The sequence below is a fragment of the Dromaius novaehollandiae genome, chromosome 2 (genome assembly GCF_036370855.1).
Source record: "Dromaius novaehollandiae isolate bDroNov1 chromosome 2, bDroNov1.hap1, whole genome shotgun sequence".
In the NCBI taxonomy this organism is placed as follows: domain Eukaryota; kingdom Metazoa; phylum Chordata; class Aves; order Casuariiformes; family Dromaiidae; genus Dromaius; species Dromaius novaehollandiae.
Genome location: NC_088099.1, coordinates 49,614,651 through 49,633,724, shown reverse-complemented (window position 1 = coordinate 49,633,724; position 19,074 = coordinate 49,614,651). Strand labels below are relative to the sequence as shown.

The window sequence follows — 19,074 nt, the reverse complement described above, 5'->3', positions numbered from 1 at the left end:
CTTATTTGTATAATTAAATGAGAATCTCAGCCTTTTCTATAAAAAATCTCTTAATGACTTGTAATCTTTATTGCCTTCAAATGACAAGTTATGCATGAAGTTGTAGACAGAAATGGACAAAGAATGCAAAATAATTACATTTGTAGCCATTATAATACATTATATATTTCCACACTAGAAGTGCAGTTATGGATTCAGTAGATATGAAATATCACAATGAAATCAACAGAAGTTTTAACATAGACTTGAATGAAACCACCTCATGTTTTCAAGGGGAAGGAACAAAATTCTGAAATGATGGCCCATCGTCATATACCTAGATTGGAGATATCCTGAGCTTTGATTTGAACTGCTGTCTGTACTTTAAGTCTGTACTTAAAGTACTTTATTTTAGACAGAAAAGATTTGGTTTCACAGCTTGCTGCTTTTTAACTTTTTTTTGGTTTTTGTAAAGAATTGCATAATCTGCTACTTCATATTTTGAGAAAAGGATAATTCACTGGCAGCAGATAGTTCTGTTGATGTTTAATGACAAATAATTTTTTTTAAGAGGCAATTTGAATAAACAGTGACTTAGACACCGAGATTGATAACTTAATGCTAGGTAGGAGCTGAATCTTTTTTTTTGCCTATTAAATGTTTCAAAAATATTTTTCATAACTTCCAGAATATCTATATTCAGTAAAGAATCAGTGTTGTCAGTTAGAACTGGCTTTTTTGGTAAGATAAGTATTTCAAGTTAAGAGAACATTATTAAATTTACAATGTTAAGCATTCCAATTACAAGATGCTGTAATTGCAGGTGTCTGTGCAACCCCAATTTGTCCGTGTGTGTGTGTATAAAAAATAACCTTCAGTTATTGAGTGAGTGATTCATGGAGCTTGTGGAAGATAGGTCTGTAGAAAACAGTCTGTGCCAAGGCCTGTTTGGTAGGACAGAGCAGGTGGGATACTGAATGATACTGTGGTCTCTAGGGCCTTCTGCTTAGTTTGTGGCAGTAGCTTTCAAGTGTGTGGTGAATTAGAGTGGGAATTGCAGAAACACAAATGGTTACTTGCCCTGGAAAACTGGCTTCTGTGGCTTAGTTTTTCATACAGTTTATAGAGTAGGTCACTTAGACCCAGTTTTTCCACACAACAGCATTAATTTTATGTCCCTTATTTGCTGGATGCCTGACTTGAGACCCTGGGATATAATTTGCACGGCACTAACAATTCCCAGCTGCTGTTGAAGTTGACAAGAGTTATGGTTTGGATAGGTTGAAGGCTGTATTATATTACATGCTCTATGAAAAATCAGGTTCAGATATCTCAGGTAGGGATATTCATAATGCAGACTCATGCCTTATACATTATGGGAACAGCTGATAGCAGTAGCAGGTGATTATTCTTTGTGCAGCCCAGTGTTAGAGACCAAGATGATTTGATCATTGGTCTCGCACGTGACAGAGTGGTGAGATGTGAGGATCTTTGGCTGCATTGGAGGCCTTAGGCGGATGCTTGAGAATACAAGATGGGGCCAAATGCCTGCTCTCTTTTGGTATTTAGTCTTAGCACAGGGAAGAGCAGCCATACAGCAAAGGTCAGCCTTCATCTCTGTAATGCTAAGCTGGAGCAGGCTCTGTTCACCTCTGAGGTTGGTACAGGCTGACTAGTGCTAGAATTTGAAAGGCTCAAGCATAATCAGCGATGATATATTTTGGGATTTTCAAATTCATGTAACTATCTACTGAGAATAAGTAAACAGGGTTTGTTGTAGTCCTTCCCAAAGATTTATAAGCTATAAGATTTATGGCTGAATTTGGGTAGATTTTGTGGAGGTGAAATGATGTACAGGACTTCGTACAAAACCACTTCCCAAATCTGTCCCCAAAACATAAGGGAGAAGTAGTTAGAAGTGGTTAGACTGTTTAAACTGGCATTTAAATAATATTTAAAAAATAAAGACCAACCCACACATTCAGCCTAAGGCAGCATATACCAGGTATGGAAAATATCACCCTAGCTGGGTAGGTTGACAGAGACTTTAAGTTACTGAAAATAGCAACCTTTTATGATTATGTCATATTAGAATAATTATTAATCGACACAGTTCTTCCCCAAAGGCCAGCTCTAGGAAGGAAGTGGCCCTAATGGTGTTTTAGTTCAGATGTGTATTTGTTTTTTTATTTGTGTTTTATTTTTATTATGTTTGCTTACTTCTACCTGTGGTGACGTTTATTAAAAATTAACAAAATAGTTTCCAAGTCTTCTGAATACAAAAATCTTTTATCCTCTTAACTTGGCAAGATCACTGAGCAAAGATCTTGTAGGAGGGAGTTGCTTTCTGCAGTCTATGCGCAAGTGAACACTGTCAATAAAACATTTACCTCAGTCCTGAAGTTATCTAACACACAGTTGCATGGTCATTATAACTTTTAGTGAAAAGATCATTTGAAAAAAAAACATTAATTGCTCTATACTTATGCTCTACCAAAGGAAAATGTGGTACTTCTGGAATATTAAAGTTAAAACCCTTCCAGAGTTATGTTTTATGATGTTCAGTATTCTGAATCTGAATGTGTATCACGACAGTTACACACATTACAAGTTTAATCTGGAGAAGCTGTTGTTTTTATGATGGGTTCCTTATGTATGTGCAAAACTTTCCTCATATTCTTGGATTTCCTAGTGATCAGAAATATCCGGATGTTCAACACCTCAAAGAGAAGGAGATTGCTGAAGAGCGACTGGCCAAGGTATGTCACTTTTCATGTAGTATTCAGTTTTTGCTTCCCTGCTGGGAAGTATTATTCATCATGTTTTCTTCTGTTTTGTGTCAGTGAAACGGACACTGGTTGCTAGTGAATTCTAATAGACGCAGAGCTTGATACTAATCTCTTATGGTTTCTACCTTGGTCTAACTCCGCTGAACTGGGTGTCAAACTTACAGAACAATAAGCAAAATGAGATTCAGATCAGTAGATCTGATTTATCGCTGATGGGTTGGAAAGCAAAGATTATGTCACTTGCTAATATCAAGGCTTCTGCCAAAAGGAGGTTAATGTTGTGGTTTCATGGATTTCCAGGACAGAAGAATGCCCCGGTTAAAGCTCCAGTGGCTGGCTGTTTATTTATGGGCAGAGACATTGATGTGGGTCATCTGTGCTGGCATGAAACAAAAATATGTGCATATAACAAGGAGATTAACTTACAGTGAATGTTAGAGATGTGAGTTATTGGGTAATAGGGTTATTTTGGTGGTATCTGAAATTAAGATACTTGGCATCAAGTAAGGGACAGAAATAATTTTAAGTATATGTATGTATCTTAAATATTAAGAATGTAATTTATATTTTTGAACCTTTACAGAATAAAGCAATGGAGGAGATGCTGAAAATCAAAACAGAGTAAGTTTAATATTTCTTACTGAATTGGAGACTTGTATTAAACTCATTAACACCAAAAAGATGTAGTTTGAATTGGATTCAATTCAAAGTATTTGGAATTAAAGTAATTGGAATTCAAGATCTGAATTTATAAGAAACAGTGTGGAAATAATGTTTATACTTTTGAAAGAAACATCCAGTTTTTACCACCTTTCATCAGTAGGTGGTAGTAGTACCTATTACTAATTCACTGCAAGAGTAGTAGTTAGAGGAAAATACTCTGAAGCTTAGCTTGGAAAGGACTTCATGGGATTGTGTAAAATGATCTACGGCATAGGGCTTTGAACTTTTATATGTAGTGACTTTTAAGGATGTTCCTTTTCAAATTAAATTGAAATAGTGTTCATGTCTTTCCCTTATAAAATATTTAAGATAGTAGTAGTAACTCAAAATCTAATTCTTTGTTTTTATGCTATTTGCTTAATTTTTTTTTGCAGTTCATCTCAAATAATGAAAATTGTGTATTATTAGAGTATCCTTAGATTGTGTTTGGGCTATTGTCCAAGAAGTCCTAGAAAATCAAGTGTTGTGCATAGTGGATAGAATAAGAAATTATCTAAGAAATAATATAATGAGTTAGATTAAAAATTAATTTGAAAATGTTGCTCCTGTTGTTCTTACCCTAATCTATATTGCTTTGGAGATTCATGTAGTGGCCAAATTTCCTAATATTTGGGTTATTTACGTTTAATGGCATGCTTTCTACACAAAACTCCTTTAAGGATGAAAACTTCTTTATGAATACGGTCATTTCAAAAGGATTTCAGTCTACACTTTCCAGGAGTTCTAATCTTGATTAGAGCTTATTTTGTTTTTAATGCATTGCATTTTCATGTCTGGTCATGTCTGCATTTATTCATGTCTGATGTTTAAAAATATATATTCCTCGTAGAATATTAGTGTCTCGCACAAACAAATAACGTACAGAGAGGAAAAATAGGGTGTTTTTTTTGTCATCAAGGAAATGTCTTGACAAATGTGTAGCAAATATACTCATTTCCTACAGCTGGTTTTAAAGCTCAGGCTTTAGAGAAACAAAAATGAGAACAAAAATGTTTTAATTTATGCCATACTTGAGAATAGACAAACCTACTAAAGTTCATACTATCAGTAGAAATGCTGCTAAATTTGATGATGTGGTGTAATATTCTGTGATCCTGCTAGGATTAAACCATTTTCAGGAGATGTAGCGTTTTTCCAAAGTGGTGGTCCTTGTCCTGTCCTCAGGTCAAACAAGCTCAGACCCCCTCTGAGCTATTCAAAGATATTTCTCAGCAAAAATGCTATTAGGGAAAAGCCATATACAAACAAGCAGTCAAAACTGGGGGGGGCGGGGGCAGAACTTCATAAAAGCAGCAGAGTTCATCTGGTAGATTTACAAGTGTTAGGTGAACTCCAAGGGTCCCCTTAGGCTAAGTTTCTATTTTCTGTTTCGTGAGTGGAGTTTTATGTCTTGGGTTGGAAACAGCATGCTTCCCAGAAGAGGAGCAGCTCCAAAACACTGGCTAGTGTACGTACGTAACAGCTGGGAATCAGCATGTATGTTTTCCTTCTGTTAGCACTGGAGTCTATGGAAAAGAAATTGTGTCAAAAAGATGTTTTTTAAAGAGTCTGCCTCGATGTCCAAGACTAATATAATTCAGTTGTATGCCATTTATTTTGGTTTTTGAATATTTTGTGATGCTTTTATATTGGCAGGTTAGAAGAGATCAAAAATATTCTCAAAATCAAAGAGAATATCTGTCTTGAAATGACTCTGGAGATAGAACGAACAAGAGCTTTGGAACTGAAAGCATTTCATGAAAAAGAAGAAATTAGATCAAAACTAGAGGAAGCATATGAAGAGAGAGACAGAACTGGAAAGGTTATAAATGTGTTTTGTTTTGTTTTGTTTTTTAACTTTACAGTAGAATAATATTTAGTGCAGGTAGAGCTGTTAGTTGGTTAATATTGTGAAATAATTAGCAAAGACTGACTCTGAAAATATTTTGTCTTACCATTTAGTTACATTTACAATGGTATTTCCTGGTGTTCTGGTAAAACACTAGTGGAATTTCGGGTACAGAAATCACTGCTGCAGTTCATAATAAAAATCAAATGATGCATTTGTCCTTTAAAGAGATCTAATGTAGTACCCAAGAAGACCAGTGACAAATACACATTGCCTGGATGAACCAACTCTTTAGTTATACACTACAACAAATTTAAATGGCAGTGTTAATCAATACAAAAGAAACTAATCCTTCTGGAAGGAGAAGGAAGGGTTAAAGTCAAGATATACATCATGTATTTGTTAATTACAGGAAAGAGACTTCCTGAGGAAACAAGTGGAATCTCTTACTGAGGAGAATGAGAAATTGCTAGGTCATCAAAATCTAAACCAGAAGATTCAGTATCTTGTGAAACTGAAGAAAGATTATGCTAAACTTACTGAGGTAAGTTTCAGAGAGTAGAATTCAGACGAAATAATGGCCTAATGAAGAAGAAAGCTGAGCTTTGATAATGTAAACTAGAATTCTTTTTCTGTTTAAGAGTTTTTGATGCCTCTGATTATATGCAACTGCACAGTTCATGGCTGGTCTGTCTTCTCACAGACATTTAAACAAGTATCACTCCACTCCATTTCCTCAAGTATATAGTGTTTCAAACATTTGAATAAGTGTAGATATCACTAATTTTGAAATCTGAAAAAAATGAGTACAGCTTTCTTAATACTTGTATAGTTCTAAGTAATTTTTCTTTTGTTTTACAGGAGACTGAAAAACTACGTGTTGAAAATGCTTTTTTGAAAGAAGCTAAAAAATGGGATGTACGTAGAAGTCATGATCAGCTACAATGACACAAATAAAACTGCAAAACCACGTTTTTAAAGTACATAGAATAAGAACAAGCCAGTTGTCAGACTTGGTTTTTGCTGTTAGTCCCAGCATGTTGTCAGCTATACTCACAATAATTAAGTATTTTAGTTGTTCGATGTTTTGCTTGTAGTAACTTTTAGTGAAGAATTCTACTCCAGATAAGTGGGCAGCTTTCATTGATACTGTAACAACTTCTAATTGAAGGAGCTCTATAATTTTTACACAAACCTGATTTTGTACAGGTGCTGGAAGAGACTTCCTTGAAAATTTTTGTGCCTTGTCAAGGAAAAGCTTTCTTACAGGAACATCTCTGGATTCTTGTTTCTTTTCATGCCTGAATTCAGGTTCATGTCTGTTCTGAAACGCTACTTTTTTTTTCCACCATAGCTGAATTTATAAAAGCACAATTTCTTTGTGATTTTTTTAGCAAAATTTACAATGTTTGTACTGGGTTAAAATTAACTTGTCAAACTTATGAACTCATTAATACTCATGGGTTGCTTAAAAATAATTTTCATATTGATGTTTGTTCAGTAAAGTAGAAAGGTTGTTTTAATAGATTTGTAAATAGTACTATAAATATCTTGTTGCATTGTATTTCTTTCTTAGTCTAGTTGAAATTAAAATGCTTTGCAAAATTGTTTTTCCCCTTACTGTAAATTTACAGCAGACTTCTGTAATAACATTGTAGAAGATAAGTTTATAAGCATTTTGTAACCATTTCTTAGCAAACAAAAGATCTTATTTCTTAACAGTTCTGAAGATTTTTAAGGGTGCAGTACAATCTCATTAAGTCGCACTGAAGATAGAGAGGTTTATTGCAAGTAACTGGAACTTTTATTAGCAGAACACAGAACATTATATAGCAATATCAAACACTTGTAGCTGGATTTTAGGTTTTGGGGTTTTTTTAATACAGTCAGTAATCCCATCATTCTATTTTTGATTACTTAGTACAATACTACTAAATGATGTGGCAAAAGGAAACAAAGATGTGTGTCAGTTAAAGGGCAAGATACCTAGTGAATTTGTTCTGTACTTAACTGTTGAGAACCAAATTTTTCTCCCAATTTATCTGTGCATTTTTAAAGTCACATAATGCTGCAGACTTCTTTCTACTTGAACTTTGGTCTGAAGCACCAAAGTTTAAAACTGAGCTTAAATTGAAGAGTTTGAACATCAGAAGCTGGAAGAAGCTAGAGGGCTAGGGCAGAAAGCAGGGAGCAGGAGATCATCTTGGACCACACACCCCTCGTTGTGTCCTCTAGAAGCCTACAGACAAAAATATTTGTATTATTTATTTTTTACTGTCATCCCCCTAGGGTTGCAAACCTGCCTTTGGGAGGTCTCTAACCTGTCCTTGCTTGCTCATGAACCTGCCTGTGTCCAGCGTTGCACTGTTACCTGTTTTGATACTGCATACTCTTTTTTTTCTCTAATAAAGTCTTTGTATATAAAGAAAGATTGCACGGGTATTTTGTCTGGCTGGGGGGGCGGGGCGTCCACGCCTGTGCACCGGCTGCCTTTACAGCAGCACGGGCGGCGGCGGCTCCCTGCGGCCGCCCTGGGCCCGCCCGCGGCGGGGCGGTGCCCGGAAGGCGGAAGCGACTGCGGCCGGGGCCGGGGCCATGCGGGCGGCGGCGGCGGCGGCTGCGGCGGGGCTGCTGGGGGCGGCGGCGGCGGCGGCGGCGAAGCTGGCGCTGGGGCCGCGGCCGCTGCGGGGCGGCGCGGCGGCCGGCGGCTGGGTAAGGAGGGCAGCGGGGCGCCGCGGGGAGGCTGCAGCCGGAGGGGCGGCGACTGCGTTTGCTCTCCGGCAGAAATTGCAGATAATCCGGGCTCCCCTCCCTCCTGCTTTGAAATCTTTAGTGCGGGGTAAAATGATATCCATGAATTAAAATGCATTCTTCATGCAGCCTTTCCTAACCGGTTCCTGACCGGCATCATTCAGCCATTAGGCCTTCCCATCGCATCTGTGATGGAAAACAAACCCCGGCGGGTGTTTTGCACCCCCAGGCCCTGCCGCCTGCTTGCCTGCAGGTGCCCGTGCCGGGAGGCCCTGGGACGGCGGTGGCAGTGTCGTGACGGGGAGCAGGGCCCCGGCGCTGCTGCATGGTTGACTCGTGCGTTATCGTGACGTGGCAGCGAGCACACCAAAGTGATGCCTGAAAGAAAAAGACAGATGTGGTACAGGGAATGGCTAAAGCCCCGAAAGCCCTTTCGCAGCCTCTTTATGCCGTTTCTGCTCTAAGAGCTGCGCGTTAGTGCGCTTGGATATCAAACATTCATTGTCAGCCCTCTCTTTTGCCCATGACTTCAGTCCTTCTCCATCTCTTTTGCTCCATTTCTGTTTGGTGGTTCCAAGACGGGTGAGCCGGAGTGGCCGACTCCCACCATGCCCCCCTTTGGCTGTGCTTTCTCTCAAGCGGTCGTAGGGAATGACGGCTGCTGGCTGTCCTCGCGCGTCTCACGCCACTCTGCACGTAGAGCCACACAGGGTTGGGGGCCGTTTACCTCGAAAGAGAAGACGGTGTCCTCACCTGCAGAGGTGGGTTGTAGCGCAGGCATGGCGAAGGTGGAGAGGCAGAAACACAGATTTCGTATAGAGGATTGCTGCTGAAGTAGCCTGCGTATCGTAAACACGCATCCAGGAGACTTGTTGAGGCATAGAGCAGAGGTGGTTATTCACTGGGGAAATGTAAATTTGGACTTGAAATCCAAAGGAGAACCCAGAAGAGAAAATGGATCTGAAAACATCCATCCCTGTATAAGGAAAAAAAAAAAGAAAAGAAAATCAATTTGTATGATTATTAGAGATGGTTAAAAAAACAAAAACCCAAAACTTGCCAATCCTGTTAATCCTTCCCAATATATCAGAAAGGTTGGTGGGAAGGAGAATCAGAAATGTTAAATCCTGATATTCAGCCTGACACCCCCCCCAAAAAAAAAGATTTTGCTCTGCGCTGTGAGAAAAATGGAGTATGGAATTACTGAAAATGTAGACAACATCTTTTCGGAGTATGTTTCTCCTCCTAAATTTACAGAAGTATTGGCCATTTGTCAGTTATTTGAAGTTATTTGAAACAAAATATTTTGTTTCTTTTTTTCCTAAACAAATTGGTTCCTCCAATTACTTCTTTCAGGTCCATTTTAGGTGATAATTATGAACCTAATTAATCTTTCTAGTGGTGATAGATAATAGTTTTAAATAAATGCCATAGTGATCTTTCTAGTAGCTTAAATACTGCAGGACCTTACATTTAACTGTTTTGGCATGCTCGCTGGTTTAATCCCGCGGGCTTGCTGCAAAGGCGTTTGTGCAGAGCAGCCGCAAGGAAACAGAGATTTGGGGAGCTCTGCATTGGGGAAGGAACTATGGGAATCTAAAAACAAGTGTAAGGGACCGGCAGTCACTTGCACAGGCAGCAGAAGTTAAAAGCGTATTAATCCTTCATAGAGGTGGTGACATAGGGCAGCAGGATGCTTGACGGCCAAACAAAGATAGGTTTCCAAGCCAGGAGGGTGTGATGTGATGGCCCAGCCTGAGAGCAGCCTGACCATGAGGGGTCATTTCACCTGAACAAAAGCTTTTTTTCTCCTTTTCTTTCCCCTGTCGCCTGCGAAACTCTGTTTAAATTTACTTCTGCCACTCCATGAGTGATTCTGGATTATCTGAAATGTACACTGAAATTAATATCCTCTTAGAAAAACAATCAGCACAATAATCCTTGACTCACCGGGCTGGCTCGGCTGACAGGAGGAATTACTCCCCCGTTCTTCCTGGTGGCACGTGGCCAGGAGATGCGCCTGCCGCCGCCCGCGCATGCCGTTGGGGAGCGCTCCTCGGGCCAGGGCGCGAGGGACGCGCCTGGCTCAGCAGCCTTCCTCCCGGGCATGCGCCACCTCCGTGCTGCGCTCCGGCCCTTTCCCCGGCTCCGCGTGGGAGGACGTTCAGCTTAGGTCCAACGTTGCTTCTGAAGATAGGCCTCCGAACTGCAAGCGGAGATGCTGCTGTAATGGGAACCGGCTTTCTCCCGCCACGGATCGTCCCGCGGAGTAACCCCAGCCGGCCGGGACCTCCGGAGGTCTACAGTGCGGCCCCCTGCCCAGCGCAGGGCTGACTGCCCCAGCTTGCTCACTGCTGTCTCCAGCCAAGCTTCGAACATCTCCAAGGGTGAAGATCTCACCAGCTCTGTTCCAGTGTTTGACCACAATCATTTTTTTTGCATCTGACCCAAATTTCCATTGCTCTGACCTGTGCTGGCTGCCCCTTGTTGTGTCCCGGCACGCCACTGGGAAGAGTCCGGCTCCATCTTCCCTACAGCCTCCGATGGGTAGTTGAAGTCAGGAATGAGATCTTTTCTTAAGGCCCTTTTTCTGAACCGTGTGTCCTGTTTCTGATCCTGGCTGTTCTGATCCTGTTCTGATCCAGGGCTGTTTCTGATCCTGGAAAGAATGTGCTGAACGTCATTAAAGCCCAGAGGGTGAAACGCGGAATAAGGAGCAGCCAGAGAGGGAGGCAAACACCACTTGCTCCCCTATTAGCAAGCGAAACCCCATCCCGCCACAGGCTGTAATATGGCAGCAGACGTCTTCCTCTGAAAACAGGGCAGCGCCTGGGCATGGTCATCACTCTCCACAGGTCTCGCCGCAGGGGCAGTGTGTCTCTGAGAAAGGCCTCGCACAGCAGAGCGCTCACAAGCAGGAATCTGGGGGGGGAGGTTCACAGCCGCCCCGGTGAAATTGGAGACCTTTGCCAGGAGCGGGGTAAGAGGGGGCCGCGCGCCCCTGCATGAGCCCTCCCGGGGCTGAGGTTTGCCCCGGCAAGCTTGGGCAAACACACCTCCCAGGTGTGTTTGTTTGCAGGCTCATACCTACATTTGTGTCCGCTCCAAGGCTAATCTCCTGGTGGGCTTTCGCTGGTGGAGAGAGGGGACAGGCCAAGAAGGCATGACCATCGCAGGCTTTGGCAAAGCCTTGCCTTTTCTCACCTTCACGTGCTCACTGCATGTTTGTGAGAGGTTTTCCATCCGTGGTTTCCTCACACAGGGTTTTCACATCAGGTACCCAACACCCACGGACTAGGGCAATGGCCACAGCAGCTAAAACTGTGGGGGGTAAAGCCCTTTTAAGGGACCAAGGCCTTTAGTGGATGCAGCTGGATGTAGGTGTAGGGCTCTCTTCACACTGAGCTTGTTGCCAGCACAAGGGCTGTGTCATATCATCTAAGGAGGGGGGGGCGATTTGTCTTGAGAACATAGTTGTCTTTGCAGTGGTTTCAGGCTGAATTTATGTACGATGAACAGATCCTGGACCACACACTGTGCCTGTGCGCGCGGCGTCTGCATTCTCTGCCAGGGCTCAGTTTGACCCTCTTCCGTAAATCTAGAAATAAATGAATTTCATTTCACTGGGTGACACCTGCACCACGTTCTGAGTCCAAGAGCTTTCTGGGCTTTGGTTTCTGACATCACTGCTGCTGTATGTTGCCCTGGTACTTTTCAGCTTCTAGTCTGAGGCTGGATTCATTGCGGGACATGTCAGAGCCGCAGGTCCAGGGGTTCTTTCTTGCTTCTGTTGCCTTCTGTGATTTAATAATATATCTGCAACTCATATTCATCATCTTTCAGTAACGTTTGTGCTTCAGTTTCAAGCCCATGCCATTTTGGCTTTGGTTTTGCTCCAGGTGCCCATGAAATAGTGTGGGCAAGTGAGTGGTCAGTATGTGGGTTTTTCCCTTTCGTCCTACAGCTGGATGTGCTGCTTCGAGGAGGCTGCTTTGGCTTGGTGTTTGCATGTAATGCGGTCATGTGGACGGTCTTCGCAAAAGCCCTGCGGCTCTCCACCTCCTCGGCCGCTGCCTCAGTGACCACAACGGCCTCCAACTTCATCTCCTCGGTGAGTAAATTCGTCCCAGAGGTGCTGGAGCCTGCAGAAGTGCAGTGAAGCAAGAACAGTCCTGCTGGGCAAGCCTGGTCCTGGCTTGTCTCCCAGTGAGATGAGGGGCATCTCCGGCCACAAAGGGAGATTTAAGTACTCCTGCATAGGCAGACGTGAAATAGCTGTATCAGGTATCACCTGGTTTGACCTCTTTGTGTAGGTTTCTCTGGGTAATGCAGGAAGAGTGTTGCTGTCAAGCACAGTATCTTGCGATGGCTGCAATGTTTATTGAGCTTTTCCAATTGCCTGAAATAAAATGGCATGGTGAGAACTGGAGCTGGAAACTTTTTCTTGTTTTGCTTTTGCTTTAGCAAGCAAATTTGTGGCAAGCCAGAGCTACCTTAGCTGGGTGTGAATATTCACTGCGAGAGCAGTTTGGACCTGCACATTTTTTCTGCTTTCTTTTGTTAAAGAATATTGAACTGAAGCTGTCTGGGGTTAACCACTTAGCACTACCTATATAAAACCTGCTTAGCATGAGTAGCTAAATTTGCTGAAGCCTTAGGCTGCACTCAGATACCATGAGGAGCTTTCACCTAGTTCAGTAAGAAAGGGCCCCAGAGCTGGTTGAAGCTAGAAAGGTAAGGAAGATTACAAGGAAGGTACATCCATCAGCAGATGTCTCAACAGTAAAGATAAGGAAAAAAACAGGCTGCCTAGGGACAACAACGGGACCCAGTGAAGAACAGGAAGACCCCAGACCCAAATATTACGATTGGTCCGAATCATCACATGAGGGGTGGGGAACTCAGATTGTCAGGGTATAATTGCCCAGGGATTTCTTTGCTCGTGGTCCCTCTTCGGAGGCACCCAGCTCGAGCTGTAATTACTGCACATGCATCTTTAAAATTTATTTATTTAGTTTTGCCCTGATTTGTCTCCAAACTTCTCAGCGGGAACCTAGGGTCGGACCTTGCTGTGGTGGCCGGTGAGCCTAATTTTCCGTAACACTTTTCACGCTGTTAGTCTTGTTTCTCTACTCTGACAATTGTCAGGCCGTCTGTAGAGTTGTCCAAAACACTTTGAAACCAGTGGGACCTCTTTTTTTATTGACTTGAGTAGAGTCTCAGTTCCCTAGAGTTGCTGAGAAGGCAGCAGAACAGGTGCACATCTGCAAAAATCCTGTTTGGGGACCCCAGAGTGGCTGCGCTTCCCAGCCTGGATGCCAGAGTAGGTCTTTCTCAGCATTAGCAGCAACACTTCGAAGCAGGAGCAGCAGCATTTCTGTTGGTAGTCCTAGCAGGAGTTTTCTTAAGCAGTTTTTTCCTGGCCCGGCTCTCCTAGCAGTATAAATTCTGACATCTCCGAAAAGGCGTTGAGCCATCTGCTGTGGCCAGCCTGCTCTGCCGCCCCGTAGTGCCACGGACTTTGCAGCAGCCTGGCCCAGTGAAGCTTTCTCTCTTTCTTGTCCTTCAGGCCATCCTGGGCAAGCTACTCTTTGGGGAGACATGGACGCTTCTGTGGTGGGTCGGCCTCGCCGTGACGCTGGGTGGCCTCGTGCTGCTGCACACCACTGCGCCCCAGGCAGCGCAGCTGCTGCCAGAGGAGAAGGAGAAGTGAGGAGGACAGGAGGGTGCCCTGAGCGGTGCCACCCCTCATGAGAAGTCGGCTGCCAGACCTGCTTCGCATCCCCAGAAGGTGCTGACAGGCAATGCCGTCCCATATGGACGTGGCGTGCTTAGCACTGCTGGACCGATGGCGTTGGGTTAAGAGGAAGAGCACACCGTTGCGCACGTTCAACATGTGGCGTTGATAGGGGGCCAGTCCAGGAGTTGGGCAAAATCTGCTCTCTCCAGACTTCTGGGCAGCTTGCCAAATAATTGTGGTTTCATACTTAAATAAGGCTGAGATACGGTTTTGTGTGTTGCCATTTGGCTGAACCAGATTTCCTTCCCCTCCCGTTCGTTCTTGGGAGACCGGAGGGTCGTGCGGCTGTGGGAAAAACAGCTGTGGCAGTAGATGGGAGAGCTGGAGAAGACACCATTTCTTCTACCAAGGTGGGCTTGATCCCCAGGGGCCTCCAAAATGCTGGGCCTCCACTACTGCCTTGCAGGGCAGTTCCTTAAAACAGCTTTGAGCGGGAAGTTTCCCTTTTTCCCTTTTTAGCCTGGTAACATTTTTGTTGTTGATACCTCCTAATTCTCCCCATATCCTCCTCAGCCCACACCCCATTTCCATCTTTTCTTTTTGCGACAGAGTGCCTACGCCAGTAACATGCATTCAGAGTCATTACCCTCTTTGCGTGCTTATCTGTTGATTAGCAAAGGCATGCACGCTACATCTTTCCTGGTAGGTGAGCACCAGCATTTCCAGATGCATGGTAGTGGTGAGCTCCTATGGTCTGTCAGTAATGACCGCTCCAGAGAGGTGGCCTCTTCTGAGTCAGTATACTGGAAACGGAGACCAGGGGCTTATCGGCCGCTCCTCTTCACATCCCATTGCTATGGAGCTTCCTCCATTTGGGGGTAGAAAATTGAAAGTAAACGTGGTGGCTGTGGAAGGTTCCTGCACATGGGTACTTTTCTGTACAAGGAACTGGCCTGAAACAGAAAAGGAAACAGAAATAGCTGTTGAAGACTTCTGACATATCCGCTCTGCTATTTATGGTTTCCCTCCCTGCCTCTGGAAATGCCCTGTGCTCGTCATGTCTTCTCATTGTCCGGGGAAGCGTGGAGCACTTAATTAATTCCTTCAGTTTCCCCAGTCAGTCACGTACACCTTCTCACGTGCTATCCATATCTGCTGCCTGTACTTCCCACTTTCCCATTCCTGACCTAGTGCTCATTTGGATGTAAGGTTGATACAATTAAGGCTTTTTTCCTTAAACTTAACCAGGATGGATTTTTGATCACCGTCACTGGTTTCGCGTAGGTCAAACTGTGATTTTAGTGAGAAGGGAACAGAGTGCACGTGAACCGTTAGCAGTTTTCGTTAAGGGTATGCGTGTTCAGTGCAGGTTACATGATAAAAAGCTCTCCGCAAGTAGAACGAGCACAGCAAGCCCCTGGCAGGTGGGGGAACCCAAATAATCCTCTGCCTGGCTGCTCCTAGGCCCATCGCAGGAGCACGCTCGGCCCAGCGAGGGCTCTCACCACCGCAAGCTCAGAAGAGCATGGAGGCCTAGTGGCAGCCAGGGCACCCAAATTACCTATTCGGAGGAGCGACACCCCATCCAGCTCCCCCAGGGCTCTTCCAGGGAGCCATCAACCCCGTGATGACACCTGGGGCGCGGGGGCCACGGAGGTGGCTCCCCTGAGCACCTTTTGGACTGGAGGGGTCCCTGCCTCAGGGAATGGGACACGTTGCGGGACGCAGGGCAGGAGCATTTGGGGATTGCACAAGACTTCTTACGGGGTGCTTGGGGGAGGAACCAAAGGCAGAGAAAGGGAGGGATCTGGGTGATTTGGGGAGGAACAAAGGTGGGAAACTAGAGGGATAAGAGGGCAAAAAGGGGGCTCGGCCGGGTGGAAATGGGGCTGATCGGTGCACTTGTCTGGCTATGCACTGCCCCTGACCAGCACAGTCTGTCTTGTCTTCTTATTAAATCCATTTCTAACTATTTTCCTGAGTGAGGATCTCTCTATTCTGCATGTGTGTGTGTGAGGGGGTCTGCACCAGCAGCTGGAGTGGGGCCGTGGGAGCACGTATGTCCAGGTGCCGGCAGCTGAGGAGAGTGGGGATCCAGGGCCAGTTCCTGGGTGGGCTGAGGGTCTTAACCCATCTGCTGGATGATCCACATATATATGTGTGTGTGCGTGTGTTTGTGTATGTCCATGTTGATCCATGTGTTCAGCTCTGTGTATAATGCACATACGTGTTGGTGTGGGCACCTGCTGGGAGCACACCCTCAGCCTCGCTGCTGGGTGGACCTGGGGGCAGGGAGCAGCACCAGCCTTGCCCTGCCGGGTTCAGCCTCCTTACCGAACAGCATCCCTCCCCCTCGCTCGAGCTGTATCCTTCCACCTTTTGGTGAACTCGAGTTTCTCAAGAAACACTTTTTTTCCCCTAATCTATGGATGATGCTGTTTTCTTTTTGCGAGGTGTACTTAACCAGATCGCTGGTACCTACACATGTGCTACATTTGGGCTTAGGAGTGCTTGTCAGGATGAGATGCATGTCTGTACATTACACGTTTTAGGAATTACCATTTCTAAGGTATCAGCTTCCTTCCCCTGCCCACAGAGGCTTGTTTTACTTAGAAAGTTTTTAATGGCAGTCCTAATTGAGCAACATAAGGTTGCCTAAAAATGCATTGTATCACGCTGGTGATATCACCGGTTCACCCTGAGCTTGCCAGGCTGTCTGTGTCTTCTTGCAACAGCAGCAAGCGAGTCATGGTTGTGGCATGTATGTAAAAGCTAAGGACACGTTTGGGAGCCTCATTACCAGAACCTGTCAGGTCTGTCATGCCTGGCAGATCTGCTCGGTGTCCAACAGGAGATTTAAAATAGGCTTGCAGAAAGAGATGCCGCCGAAGCTGGGTTTGTGCCCTTTCCTGATGTCAGAAAGGCATAAAGCCTGCACACACACACACACACACACACCCTCCCAGAAGAGGCTGTTTGCTCTAGGTCCCCTGCCTGAAGAGGGTGCCCCAACTCATCACATTTGGCACCCATGTTTCAAGAGAGGCAAGATCTTTTCTTCTGCCAGCGTATGTGTGTCCATACATCTTTCCCTCCAAAAAAGAAGAATTGGCACATATAATGGAAAAGTGAGCAAAGCACTCCAAGTGCTTTTTCTCATTAGAAACGTGGGTCTTCGTGGCTAGGAGGACTCATCTGGCACCTGCCAAGACAGACCAAGCGTGGCATACTCAGCTGCCTGGAAAGTATAAACCTGATGTGGTGACAGACTGACAGAGAAGGAAGTATTTTTTGTTTGATTAGTTGGCTGATACCTGACGATGGATTGGTTCAAATCTGTTTAGTTCAAGCACAAGCAGAAACACAAACATTTGCCAGACTTGATCTGACACAGGCTGTCTAACCCAGAGTGACTCACAACGGACGGAGGCAAGTCCTGCAGTCGGTGGCAGAGGCACCGGCGAGCCCGGAAGAGCCTGGATGCTGCAGCCAGCGGCTGCAAATGCCCCTGCAAGGACAGGAGCAGCAGCTGGGAAAAACAGGAAATTAAGATGCAGCTTCCCTCATAGAGCCAAGGAAATGACAATGCCAAGTTATATTCTTCCATTACAACTGCAAAAAATTCTCCTTAGCCTTTGTACGTTGCGGCAGCGTCATGAAGGCCACAAGCCTGAGTTGCTTGCCCTTGGATGTGATTTTACAAGACTTATTGACTCAGTCAGCTGGAAGCTGCAGCCCCCTCCATGAGACAGGCCAGAGCAGGACCCAACCGTTGAGGCTAACAGGATTTCTGGCTTTGCCAAGCAGTGATCCCCAGCTTGCCCCAGGCTGCCAGGACCTGCTGTGCAAAGGCATCCACGTGGCAGCAGTGGTGGCCGCCCATCTCGGGGTGGCTTCCTTCTTGGCTCAGCATGTACCCATAGTAAAATGCAAAATGTGGAGTTTATACGACATCCTGCCATATACCATAGTCCGTATTCTCATTGGGATTCTCCGTGAGCAAAATGGTGGAGGATTTCTACCAAATGGGAGTTTAGCTCACTGCCAAGTCTGTAGCTGGAGCCCAGAAAAAGGAGAAGTTTATTCTTCCCCTTCTAGCTTGCACTGCTTGGTTAGTTTGGCCATTTCCCTGCCTCTTAAATCTTTGAAAAGATTTTTAACACCATTCCATTGTAACACTGTCATCACTGCCAGTAAAGGCATAGAGGTGTTTGTACATGCGTGGAAAGCACAAGCGTTTTACCTTTGTGACATTTGCGCATGAGGCAGAAGGCAAGAACGTAAACAAGGTTGTAAATGGGCTGGATTTCATGAGTGCTCCAGGCTGGGAACAAAAGCTGGACTGCTAGCTCCAGCCCCTGTGGGAGGGAAGGACTGCTGAGCAGGATGCGTTTTTCAGCAGAGTTCTCCTCCTCTGTGTTTACAGGGTTCGGCCCGTCTCTGCCAGCAATACCTGTCAGCACAGGGCCGGGCTTGCAAGGAAGGCTGCAATGACGGTACAGCACAAAGTTGCGCTTCTGGTAACTACTTTGTGTGCAGTCATTCAAAATGCAGCTGGAGATGACATCCAAACGCAGCGCTGGCATTTCCAAACTAAAACCCTGTCCGAAGCTCAGTAGCTGAAATTTTGTATTTGTACATACTTTAGACCACACACACAAGAAAAGTGATGTGAGGCTAATGAGGGAGCTGTGCGTGATTAGTGCACCATTCAAATGTGGTAGATCTGGCCAAGTGAGCTGGCTGAAGATCCTGGCCAACCACAGCACCTTGGCTTACAAGGCCAGAAGGTGGGTCACCCTTATGCTGGAGCTACCATAGTACGTTTGTATGGTGCTTCTTCATACTTAAACTGAGGTGTTCATAGAGAAGAGTCTAACCAAAACATTTGCCCTGAAACTCCAGTGAAATACCACTTCCATTTACACACTGCAGAATACATCTCCCAGGCCTCGGCTGTAATGGGTCTCTCCTAAACCCTCCCCTCATTCTTAAACACAACCCTAATTTTTTAAGCTGGTGAATTGTTAACAGTAAGGCTCACAATGTCGCGAAGATTGAAGTAAGTATGCTTGAGTTAATGGTGGGAAGTGTTTGAAAAAGCTGTTGTATGAACAAGGTTCGAGAATATTCTATCCTAAGTTAAACAAGGAACAAAGCCAAACCAAATCAGAGTTGCAACTGAACCTTAAAGCATAGTTTAACTTGATTAGATAAGGAGCTCTACACAAAGCCTTTGAAATACACCTGTTGTCACTGACAAT

At 44.7% G+C, this 19,074-nt stretch overlaps 2 protein-coding genes across 2 annotated transcripts in view; both read left to right on the top strand.

The window, feature by feature from the left end:
* KIF15 (kinesin family member 15) overlaps positions 1-7,748 on the top strand; it is a 37,557-nt gene extending 29,809 nt beyond the window's left edge. The window contains exons 31-35 of the mRNA XM_026094059.2: positions 2,672-2,738; positions 3,352-3,389; positions 5,127-5,292; positions 5,732-5,863; positions 6,181-7,748. Of these exons, the coding sequence (XP_025949844.2) occupies positions 2,672-2,738; positions 3,352-3,389; positions 5,127-5,292; positions 5,732-5,863; positions 6,181-6,267 (490 nt within the window). The 3' untranslated portion in view covers positions 6,268-7,748. The remainder of the gene's footprint in view (positions 1-2,671; positions 2,739-3,351; positions 3,390-5,126; positions 5,293-5,731; positions 5,864-6,180) is intronic.
* An 88-nt stretch (positions 7,749-7,836) lies between these two features.
* Positions 7,837-15,784, top strand: TMEM42 (transmembrane protein 42). Its single transcript, XM_064506432.1, has 3 exons — positions 7,837-8,031; positions 12,035-12,181; positions 13,640-15,784. Exons 1-3 carry the CDS (start codon positions 7,915-7,917, stop codon positions 13,781-13,783), a joined length of 408 nt encoding a protein of 135 aa, XP_064362502.1. The 5' UTR covers positions 7,837-7,914; the 3' UTR covers positions 13,784-15,784.
* Positions 15,785-19,074: the final 3,290 nt, after the last annotated feature.